At 37.8% G+C, this 12,500-nt stretch overlaps 1 protein-coding gene across 4 annotated transcripts in view; it reads right to left on the reverse strand.

The window, feature by feature from the left end:
• LOC137982702 (uncharacterized) overlaps positions 1 to 12,500 on the reverse strand; it is a 48,184-nt gene that overhangs the window by 30,737 nt on the left and 4,947 nt on the right. For 3 of the 4 annotated variants that reach the window (XM_068829841.1, XM_068829840.1, XM_068829843.1), the window contains exons 3-5: positions 11,375 to 11,921; positions 5,552 to 5,589; positions 1,855 to 2,068 (exon numbers count right to left, since the gene is read on the reverse strand). In XM_068829841.1, the coding sequence (XP_068685942.1) occupies positions 1,855 to 2,068; positions 5,552 to 5,589; positions 11,375 to 11,921 (799 nt within the window). The remainder of the gene's footprint in view (positions 1 to 1,854; positions 2,069 to 5,551; positions 5,590 to 11,374; positions 11,922 to 12,500) is intronic. The other variant, XM_068829842.1, reaches the window with a different exon arrangement.

Here is a 12,500-nt window from a genome sequence, read left to right on the forward strand (position 1 = left end):
CAGCTATGTAGGGTTGATTGGTGCAGAGTTGACAGCGTAAAGATTGTGAATTTACCCATCAACGCAACACTGTTTTAGTTAATATTAGGTAACTAAAGACACCTATATTTATTTTAGATACCATTGTAGCTCATTTGACGTCATTTTAGATACCACTGTAGATCATTTCAGGTCATTCCTTGTTTTAGTAACTATGAACTGGTGGCACCACAGTAAGTGTGGTACATTTGCAACCTCAGTACTGTAAAGCAGAACCTCCTTCCTCTGCAATCATATGCAGGCTGAGTTTAAGTCGATCTCAATCTGACTTTAGCCTGCTGTAATGCTTTACCCCTCTGATTATGACTCTAAGGGCACGTTCTTTTGGTACTATTCCGGAATGGGAATACACGGAATAGACAGTGTTCATGTTTATTTGGGATCTATTCCGTTTTCAGAATGAATGGAATAGAGCGTTTTCACTCACGTGACCGGCAGCCATATTGGATTACTGAAACAATTATAGAAAGTATTTGCATAAAAATAGAGTTCAATTCCCGGAGGATTAGTTTGGTACACCATCATGGCCGCCATTTCTTTGTTTTGGAACACCAACATGGCTGCTGTGACATCATGTGAAAACGCTCTATACTATTCCGTTCATTCTGCTCCCGATAGCAGAATGAACAGAATGACCGGAATATCAGTTCACTCTGAATAGACAGAATATGCATTCTTTTGGGAAAGTTTTGGCATGAAATGATATGTAGCCGCCTGGTCACCCACTGGCAGCTTGAAAATGGTAAAAATCGTAATGGAATAGGTATGCAAAATGTCTCCCGTAAATGTGGGTGTGCTGGCCTCTCTTCTGTTTCTTTAAAGGGAACCTCCACTAAAATAGGAATATATCTTTAAAATAGTTAACATAATGCTCACAATCAAAATTGTTCGAACGTTTTCCAATGGGAGCGTTTGTATCCGAAATAAGTAAATTTTATAAACGGTTGTTTTGGTTTTCAAATTTCCTGGGCGCTGCCATCTTGAATTATTGTGACGTGTCATGGTTGCCCTATTGTTTTAAAACAAAAGCTCTCTATGCAAATACAAAAGAGCAACCATAACACGTCACAATTATTCAAGATGGCGGCGCCCAGGAAATTTGAAAACCAAAACAAGCTTTTTTGAAACTCATTTATTTCGAATACAAACGATTCCATTGGAAAACGTTTGAACAATTTTGATTGTAAACATTTTGTTAAATATTTTGAAGTTGTATTCTTGTTTTAGTGGAGGTTTCCTTTAATTACCAGTGCGAGTACAAGAAGAGCTCTCAGTTTGTGTTAATAAAGAAAGTGCTCTTGCCTGGTCAAAAGAAATGATGTTGGCATTAATTGGTTTGTACAAAAACCACGAACTTTTTTTCAATTAAGTCAACATCAAGAAGAAGAGCATATGGGAGCACATTTGCACTAGGCAAGGCACTCACAAGTACAAAAAATTCTTCGTCATTTTCCCCCTTAAGCTGGCTTTTAGCAAATGAAGCAAACCAAAAATCAAGTAAACTGCCAAAATACTGGTACTTTTGCCGATATTTCAACAGTTTGTGTTCCAAACTTTCGGGAAACCTTTTTTAATTGCCATGCCAATGCAACCGGCGCATGCGCAGATACGATAGTTTCCAGGTCACCTTCCCTAATAGTATTCCCTTTGTATAAGAATATGCGTTTTTTGCCAATTGATATTCGGTGTATTCTGTTATTCCTAATCCAGAATGAGAATAGCCAGGATACTCCCACAAGAATGCACCCTAACTGTGTTGCCATCAAAGAAGACAAGCCTCAGCTTTACAGAATCATAATCAAGAAATAAACTTACCCACGGTGACCACAGGTGAACTATCATTTTGAAGCAACGAAGACATCATATCTTTTGTATCATGTATCCAATTTGGAAAGATTGAATTTTCACCTCCTGGTGATGGAAACATTTCAACTGGAAGAAAGCATGCTTGAGTAGTTCCTGCTGTTGTTGCAGGTGTAACAGGCATCCCCTGAACATGTGAGTAAGAGTTCTGAGGATGACTAATTTCCTAAGGAAATGAAAAGAAAACAAACCAAGTTTGAAAAAAAGCATTTGAATAAAGAATTCACGCTCTAAGGGTCAGGTGGGGATAACAGAAAATAAGATAACATATTTATATATTTTAGTCAAGGAGTGGTTGCTGAAGGCCCATGTTAACCCATTGCCTCCTGGGAGTGAGACAGATTTTACTCTGTCTATCACCAGACATTTTTTCTTATCAACTGGGGGCATCCTGGGGCACCAGAGGAGGGAATGGGTTAAAATTGTTTGACAAATTAAATCACCTAAACAGCTGAAAAGGAAGAATCTGTATACCAGAAGACAATTGCAACGTTGCAGCTTCGTGTACTCAAGGATAACAACAGAAATAATTTGATAATCCGAGGTCTAGATCTTCACACTTGAGGGATGCTATTTGAAGTGCAAAATCAGTTACGAACTGGGGACTACTTTGATCCTTGAACAGTGCCTTAATGACTGCAGGAATGCTCTGCCTGCTCATGTAAGAACTTATCCATTGACGCCTTTAAAAAAGTGTTGCATCAAAATTTCAGATGCAAGAACTGAGGTTTTCATTATTTTGCTAGTTATTTTAAATTAGTTTGACTTAGTTTTGTAATTTTGTAATCAACTAGTAATAAATTATTGTAATTCTACCGTGCCCCATTGAAAACCACCTTGTGTAACATAGGCCTTCTTTACAGAGAATTGAATTATTATTACATTATTATTATTAAAATCCATTATTTAACATATAAATCTATAAGGTAAAATTAAATGGTACTGTAATAATGATAATGATACTGTCTAATAACTGTAAAAGGAACTCAATAACAGTTGTAATAACATCTAACATCTAATGAATTCAATGTCTTTTAAGCACATATGAAAAGATAATATATTTGGCGCATTCTTAACAGCAGCTGTTGGTAATTGATCCCAAAAATGAGAAATCTGGTGTGGTGTGAATTTTGATCTGAGTTCAACTCACTACTTTTGAGGTTGTACGGAGTATTATAGGGTTTGAAAATACTTGAGAGATAGGATGGGCCGTTCTGCTCATAAGACTTAAAGAATATCATTAAAGATTGTTCGATATTTCTAAGATGTTCAATTCTACCATCCCAAGTAAAGTCTTGTAATCCACACTGTTACTTTTGTTCTGAACTGTCCCTAATCCATAGTAATTAGCATTTTCTAGTTTCTTATTTAGTTTTCTACCAATACCAAGGAAAAGAAAATTGCAATATTCAAAGTGCACTAACACAAAGCTTGGCCTCTATAAAGCTAGTACAGTATTAAATTTTGCAGGGACTAAAAAGTAAGGAAGTAAAAAGAAAAAAATTCAGGGTCAGCATTTCAGGGCCTTGCTATGTTACTGCGTTATTTCCTTTTTCTCTTCACCCAGGTATATAAAATTCATATGAACCATCACATTGTTATGGTACCTCCCAGTGCACATGGGAACAAGCAATTCACCTTGGTAACTTCAAGCCAATATTAAAGCAAAATAAGGGAGGAATAATACATGTATAAGCGACAGATACAAAATGAGCAGAAGATCTGTTTGAGCATGTGTCGCTTGTCATTCTAAATCCCATGCAGATCCTGTGCAAATCATAAAATTAGTGTGTGATCTGTGAAGTAGGTTAATTATTATTTTGTAACTTAATAACAGAATGGTCATTATGTAAGATATGCACAAGTGACCTGGATACTGCTCTCCTCTTCGCTGTTCTTCGATGAACAAGAGTTAAGGTTCTCACTGCATATTTTATTAGAGGCAGAACTCTCAGAGCAGAATGCAATTTGGTATATATCTTTCCACATTGTTTTTCCCCTCTTCACAGAAATTCCCATTGATCCCTCTTTTAAAATAGCACAGAAAAGACTCAAGGAAGACACTTCCTTGCCTGTGGAGGATCCGAAAGATCTGCAGTTTTTTCATCTTAACACCAAGCTCTTTACTTATAGTAATTACAATAAAGAAGTTTTTAGAGTGGTTTTCAATTGAGTGTCGAAAGTAATTAGATAATTACTTTGGTTTATGATTACTTCACTCAGTGATTGGTTCAAAGTTCTCGCGCCACTTTTTCAACCAATCAGAAGTGAAACCAAAACCAATCGTGGCTCGCGCGTGCACATTTTCTCGTGCTTTGTGCTGGCTATGTGTAATTACTTCGAGTTTTGATTGGTTTACTGGATTGTTTCTGTCCTTTTTGATTGGCCAAAGTAATTACTTTGGTTTTGGATTTACAACACTAATTCGAAAACTGCTCTAAAACTGTTGTGAAATCTCCCATTATCACTGTCATTGCTTACATGGTATAAATGGAAGATGTAGAACAAAAAGCTCTGGCTTCTTTAACAGTTCTGCCATTTTTTGGAAATGATTTGCCAGGAAAGCAGCAGAACGCTTTCTGTTACATTTGAATTCAGATGAGACATCTCTTCACTCTTGACCTTGAAACTAATAGATGCTTCCAAGCCTTTTCTTGATTTAGATGTCAACATGGCGGATCAGGGCAATCTGGAGATTAGTGTTTACCCAAAACCCTGGTACGCACTCAGCCTGACAAACATTTCCCTTTTAACTCTCACCACCCTATTGGCCATAAAAAGTCCATAGGAAGAATGTTACTCACAAGAGCTGAATGTTTGCCATCTTCCTGAGTTTTCAAAGGTCAAGGAGTGAGAATATGTTCATGGTGTTTTAATTAAAGGTTGATAGCTACCTAAAGATTTTCTAGAGTAACTGAACAAAGCCAGTCATTCCTCCTCATAACAATTCCAGGAACAAGGAACTCGGGTTTCTGCCAAAAGACAATGTTCCACATGTGTGACAGATAATGGGAGTATCCCATTTGAGAGATTCCCTAAGGGCACATTCTTTGGTTCCTTCCATGCTGGTCAACCATCCAAGAGCACGCTTAGGCAGACTTGAATGCTGGGTGTTTACCGCACGAATTGTCAGTAAACTGCAACATGGTACTGTACTATTAGGTTTCAATTATTTACACATTAAAATGGATGGCTTCACAGGCATTCGTACTCAACTTTATTCTGCCATACCCTTTCCTTGTATGTTAATTCCATCATACATGACAACCCTTTGGGGTAACGGTAGTCACACACAACAAAGTGATATTAATAAATGAGGGTTTTACTCACAGAACTGATCAAAATAATATTTAACCCACTCACTCCTGAACTGTCCCCCATTGATAAGTAAAATTGTCTAGCATCAGACAGTAATAAAATCTATTAAGTTGCACTCCCAGGAGTCAATGGGTTAATGGTAAGTACCATATTGAAGTTTACTGGCAATTCTTGCGGTACTTGTTGAACAGAATATTGCAACTAAAAGAAAGAGATGGCAAAATTATAAGATATAATCTTCCATGCAACAACAAAAACATATGGTGTAATGATTGAAATGAAAAATAATATTATGATGATGATGATTATTATTATATTACTGGTCTAGTACCTCTGTTGGATATGAACTGAGAGAATTCCCTTGTGGTCCTAAAGGCAAAAATAGAACAAATATCCATATAGGCGAAGTTGAGTAACATTTTTACTTCGTAAATCAGAAGGCAATACCTTTGTAATTTCTTGTTGGGCCTACAGATTCTTATAAAAAATTCTTATTGAGCTTTTGTGGTAATTGGCAACTTTAAAGATAACAGATAAGTTATGATACCATATGAAACACCATATGGAAAATTTTATGGTTTTTTTTTTTTTAACTTTGAACAGAGTTTCACCTTAGCCTGCTTTGGGCAATAAAAAATGGAGGTCACTGAGATCATTTTTGAGATAAAAGTGCTTAAAGAGAAAATATAGGGCATTTTGAGTTGGTTCTTTCATTGCCATGGTGATTTATTATGTCACATCAATATGTGCATCTCGTTACCATCACATTGCTGTAAAGTAAAGCAGTGTCGTAGAGTTAATCATTCCAATGAGGCATTCCTTCCAAATTCTTAAAATGGTTTGAGCCACCTTAAGTTACATTAAACCTTCATAGGTGTCCTTCGGTAACAAATGCATACACAATCTGATTTTAAGGAAACCCCCACAAACTATTCAAAGGTAATGAAATGTAGAATTTGAAAAAACTATTTTCAGTTTTGCCACTCTTTTCACAAGGCGACAGAAGCCCGTGAACTTGAAAATGACCGACTGACATGCAAAATAACTGCGTAGTGTTAAGTACAAAGATTCAATCTCTAAAAGGGTCAGCACTTTCTGGTATTCTCATTGGTTATTTTTTAAATTAACTGTCAAGTTCCAGTATCGCACCATTGCCAAAAGACAATGAATCAGAGGCTGCCATGACAAAAATATTATAAATTAAGTAATTCGCCCACACAATTTTGTTCCTTTGGAAATCAGGGCATGTTTTTTGCCAAATTTCACAGAAATCTGTCAATAGACCTTTTTTGGCTTGTATCTTTTGTTTTCCCATTTCAGACCACGTGATGTTACTCTAGGGAACACTTTCTTTCAAATGTTGTCTTATGCACATGCATATGTACGCATAACTTATGAAAAACCCAAAGCAAATGTCCTTTGAGAACATCACATGGTCTGAAATAGGAAAACTAATTAAATTATGTACAATTAAAAACATTAATGAGAAAATAGAGGTGCAGACACACATTAACGCAAGGAGATACTCATGAATGAAATGACACCTCAAGGAGGCAGTGGAGCCCAGTGGTTAGGGCGCTTGCCTTGAGATCCGGGGATCCCTAGTTTCAACTGAAAAGGTTTGATGTGTTTTGATTTAACACAACTCTCTGTCTAAAACCAAAGGCAAAAGCCAACATGTTAAAAATTGCAAACACCAAAATTAATACTCTTTGGGATTCAAAACTATGACACAATCTTAACAAAGGTTAATCAGCACATTCTGACATAATAAATTAAGCCTGGTGTGAGCATATGTGTGTCTCAATAATTTTTGCTGGCATTCTTGCCTCTACATTTCGACAAAGTATAAATTTATATTTTACAGATTCATGTTTTGTCTTAAGAGAGACTGTGGTGTTGTCATTTACCCCTGCAAAATCTGCGGCAGTTGGGCAAAAGGAAGATTGGATTGGATCAGATCAGATTCATTTGGATTGACAAAACTTGGACCAGATCAATAACAACCTACCGGTATGTGCTACAATCAAACGGTCACCAGACAACATGCCGAAGAGAGGAGAAGTCGAATTCTGTGCCTTTCTTTTTTGTGTAGTTGTCTCCTCATTTATTGAGACTCATCGAAATGTTTTTTTTTCCAGAAGTGATTACATATTTGGAAGCAGAATTATGAAAGATATGATGTGATGAATTGTCGTCAATAAGGGAATTGACTGCGTCTTCTTCTTCAAACATGAAAACTAACGACAATTCTTTACTTTACCCCAGTTCCTTACAATCCTCTGAAATAATAGCCTGGTTCTCAGACGGTCCAGGTCGCTCATGTCACACACTCTACTCCCTTCCCCATTTGATTTACTTTGTGGGACAACTTGTTCCTTATGTCATATAGATTGTCATAGAGAATGTTACACTTTTGCAAAACCCAAAGCGACCATATTTAACGTCGATAACTCGTAACAGTAACTTTAATTACTGACAAACCTGAGGTCGACGGTGTGCTCAATTTACTCCCCCCTCTCCACCAGTGCTCCATTTTACGGGTATTTAAAGCTATTTAGCTAAACGGAAAGGAAAGGAGTCAAAACAAGGATGTCAGATCCGGGAATCGAATTCAGGACCTCTTGCACAAAGGCCACGCACTGACCGACTGTGCCATCCTTGCTCCTCCTCCTCCTCTTCCTGTGGAATTTAAGGAATGTGCCTCAGGTGAATTCTACATGTCGGAAGATGCCAGAAATCTTCATGTGCTTTTGAAAAAGCTTGCCATGTATTTGGGGTCCCTAAGCTTTTCCCTCAACACGAAAAGGTGATAAAGGCTTTTATCTCCAGAAAAGATGTCTTGGTAAACTTGCCAACAGCATTTGGCAAGTTGCTCATATTCCAGATTGCTCCCATGGTTCACACTGAACCTTCCAAGATTTCCCACGAGGTAAATCAGATGGGGAAGGGAGTAGAGTGTGTGACACGAGTGACCTGGACCGTCTGAGAATCAGGCTACTGAAATGACAATTATTGACAATTCCTAATTTTCTGTAAATTAGCTGTTATTGTGATGGCTTGATAGGGAGTATGGGAAATGTATAATTATATATTTTTAAAATCCGATCCCCAATTCCTGAACTTCCAGGACTCAAACCTGGGAATGTAACATTTATACAATGTAACCCTTTCACTTAATCACTACACTACCACATTGCTTAATGCCAGAACATAAAACTTATTTTTTCTTCCAAATGCCGCTGTAAACGTGTATTATCACTTGCTAAGAAACAAGTTTAAACAGGAGAAAATGTCGGTTACCAAACCTCAAGAGAAAGCTAACCAATTTAAAATCAAGCACTAGACTTCACCAATATTCAGCAATTATTTTATGTATACTAATTAGTGTTGGTAAAGAATCGGTACAATTGTCAGCAAGTTGATCTTTAGTGGTTTAAGTGGATAAAAACATTTCCTTCAAAGTGGGTGCTCCGGGCTCAAATCCTGTTCAGAAATGCAACTTTTACTTATTTTTCTTTTCATCTGATACCTAGGAAAGCAGTTCAGTGCTGTGATGCTATTTGTGGACAGACTGAAGTTCGCACTCAAGTCCAAGATCCACAACATGCTGCATTGACTGGTCAGCAGCTGCTCCCTCTGATAACTTTGACACATAGGGAAGATTACACCACCTCCAGTCCAGCCTGTTTAAGAGCAGGTAGCACTAGTGCCTCCCTCCTTCCATATACTTGCAAATTGCCCAATTTCAAAGGAGAGATTTCTCGTAAATGTAATGGCAGGGAGGAGAACATCCACTGGCTGTGCAAAAACTGACGACGGTATGGGATCAAGTGGACAGGACTTGATTGGCACCTTAGCAATCAGAGCTTGAACTTCCTCCTGAGATAGAGGTTTGAAGGCAGTAAGCTGCAGCATAACAGCAGACTGTATCATGGGCACACTAGGTGTTGTCAGCGGGGCATGCGCAGCTAAAACCTCATCATTCGAGTTAGAATCAGATGGTCATACAGATAGCACATCCAAGGTTTGGTGAATATTCTGAATTTTTTGTTCCAAGAACTTCCCAAATTCATTAGCCAGGATTTCAGGGCTAACATCAGGCCAATCTCGTACCCAGAGTCCTCGGGCTTTTTGGTCCGCAGGTGAGCGCCCAGAAAGACTCTGGGATAATGGACTTGAACTATTTTTTGGATTGGTCGCTTGCATAACAATGGCAGTCTGACAGGAAGTCAGTAAGTAATTCGAAAACCCCAGAATTTGGAGGGAGATTCAAAATTTAAAACTAGTTTCAGCGATGTTAGTCTTTTCTTTCTCAGAAATACATAAATCACAAAAATAATGAAACGATGGGGTTTGAATTGTGTCTAATACCGCACAGGAATTTTCCCACGCTGCTAAGAACTGATTACTGTTGCTGTTGCAAAAGTATCATCATGGGAAAACATTACATCAGTCTCTTTGAGGAGAAATCCGTGGAAGAGGGTCTTATCAGTGCCATTCAGAACTACACAAACATCAAATCGTAGCAGAAGAGGAAATTGGTGTCATTTCCACAAAAATTTGTCGATCATGTTCTTGCACCGATGGTATTCTGCATGATGGAATGCATGCTGAAACACTTAAAAATACACTTGCCGAATTTATGGCGCAAAAATATCCCTGTATTAATAAGCACCACCCGTAGGGAATCCGAGTATCATGAGATCCGTAGAACATATGCGCAATAACAATAGTTGGCACCGTCCTTAAAATATGTTTGTACATCCAGGATTTTGTCAGTAATGAACCTTGGACCCTTAAAAACTTCGGTATCAAGGAAAACAATCTTTTCCAATGACATTTCATGCATGAGTTTTATTGTGGTGTGGATTGAGTTGGTAAAATCAATAAAGTTGTTGATTTCTGCTTTAGGTAAGGTCCATACTGAGAAAATATCATCGATAAATCTCTTCCAGATGAGAGGTTTATGTGGGCCAGTGGCTAGTAGCTGTTTTTCAATGCATGCCATGGAAATGACAGCGAAGGCTACTGCCATTTTTGTGCCCACCCCTATTCCATGCATATGTAGGTAGTGTTTGTCATTAAATTTAAACGATCTTTAAGAATCAGTCCTAAATGATGGTGTAGGGATAGGTGTTTTTGACTGATAGTGCTCTTGGTAATATTGACAAACAACTTTGATTCCCTCATCCTGAGGAATATTGGTGCAGAGTGAACAAATGTTGAGTGTAGTTAGAACCGCTTTCAAGCGAGAAGTACAAGAAGAAGCGTGAATCTTTTGGGAACTCTTCTGCAAAGTTTGAAAGTGGAGAGATGCGATTTTCTGGGGAAAAAGCACATGGCACTGGAGGCATTAAAAAAATTAGCTTCCACCCTGTCCTTTTATTGAGAGGCACAGTAAACAGTGAAGATAAAGTGGGTAGTGCCTTCAATATACGACTCTTGTTTTTGAGCCATTGGTTGTAAAAGGGAGTCAACAAAACTTCCTGGCACTCCAAATAACAAAGTAAAATCAAAAAGAAAAAATAAGCATATGTAACAAAGTATCGCTAAATCTTATTACCTCGTTAAGAAGTCGGGAAATGTTGTTTCATTGATAAAATGGGTATTGCGGCTTTGACAGTTAAAATGCATTTCATTTTCCAATGATTTGGACTTTCAACGGTCTCTGAGAAGAGAATGTACTTTGTTTTGAGCGATATCAAGCGCTTTGAACACACTCTTGAGGGGTCTTTGTTTTGTAGTTTTGGTGGGGTTTTCTACAAAATGAAGACCCTTATCAAATTCATTGAAAACAGAAAATGTTGATGTCATTTGTTTCCTCTTTGGTCTAGGATCATGTTCTGGTGGTTTTCAAGCGATATCAAGTGCTCTGAAGACACTTTTCAGGGGTCTTCGTTTTGTAATTTTGGTGAGGTGTTCTACAAAATGAAGACCATGGTCAAATTCGTTGAAAACCGTAAACTTAATGTTAATGTCTCTTGTTTCCTCTTCAGTCGAGAATCATGTTCCAGTTAGTTTCAAGTGATTTCAAGGCGAATTCAAAGGGGTCTTCATTTTTGGGTCTTCGGTCTTAGTTTTCTACCCAACCAACTGTAAGAACTTTTTTGCCTCAAGTAAGACAGGAACAAAGATAAAATGTGTTACTTACTGCTATCAGCCTGTGTCTTGGCCTTTGTAACAAGGTAAAGTCTTAGTGTACTCTTGGTACCCCTACAGCCTTCAACAGTGAACCCTTCTTCATTGATTTTAAATCCATCGTAGTTAGCCAAATATGGCTTTTCCATATCTACAAGCATGCCATGTTGACTGGTACCATTAGGGTAAAAAATGTTTTGGGCTTTCAACAGACATTCCTGATAATTAGCACTCCTCTTCATGTCAAGTGTCCTCTCTCTTACCCCTTTATCCTTCTTGACTTGAACACACCTGTTCCCAATCCAATGCTTCCAGCCAAATTCAACTTTCAAAGTACTTTTTTTCGCTCTTTTTTGAGCAACAATTGAGCCTCCATAGTCAGCATTCCCTGAGCGCTTTCTGTGGTGATTCAAGAACCCTCTTGGGCGCTCAACTTCTTCATCCCAATTTTCTTCATTAGTCGCACAAAATTCCTTCAGTGCTAATTGATCTCCCATGGCAATTAAACCCAGAGTTGTAAAGTGACATTCTTCCATTCGTCTTACCACAGTACCATTAATCTACAAAATACAAGAACACAGCTACATGTGTAAAAGAACAACAACAACAACAACAACCACGAAAATAGTCAGTCGAATACGGCATGTGCCTACTGTTTTCAGTGCAGTGGTGTTGAAACAATCACAGAATAACAATGTTTTATATCACTTATCATCACTATGGACCAGTAAACAATATTGCTTGCTTTGTGAGGGAAGGACTGTGTGGTTTAGAAACATATGCAAGATCTATACAGTTTCACTTTCACTATCTATTTCAACTGAATTTCCATTTGCTATGAAAATTGCAACATAATGCATCTCACCTGTGTCCTATGTATATTGGTCTAGGAATTTGTAGCATAGTTGCTGGTTCAACGACTTTTATGTCCACAAAATTTTAACTTGATTCTGTGAAGTATATTTTGAAATTCATTGCGTCTGCCACAGCTTGTATTATCATGTGATCAGCCCATGTTCCTTGCATAGAAAACATATTTATATTTGTATATAAATGACGTGAAACTGGCTTCGGTGCCAGACACTGAGTGTGAGGTTATGATGTAGCAGTCCAATTTGCCTATATTTCTTTGCTGTCAA

Source organism: Montipora foliosa, chromosome 13 (genome assembly GCF_036669935.1).
Source record: "Montipora foliosa isolate CH-2021 chromosome 13, ASM3666993v2, whole genome shotgun sequence".
Lineage (NCBI taxonomy): Eukaryota > Metazoa > Cnidaria > Anthozoa > Scleractinia > Acroporidae > Montipora > Montipora foliosa.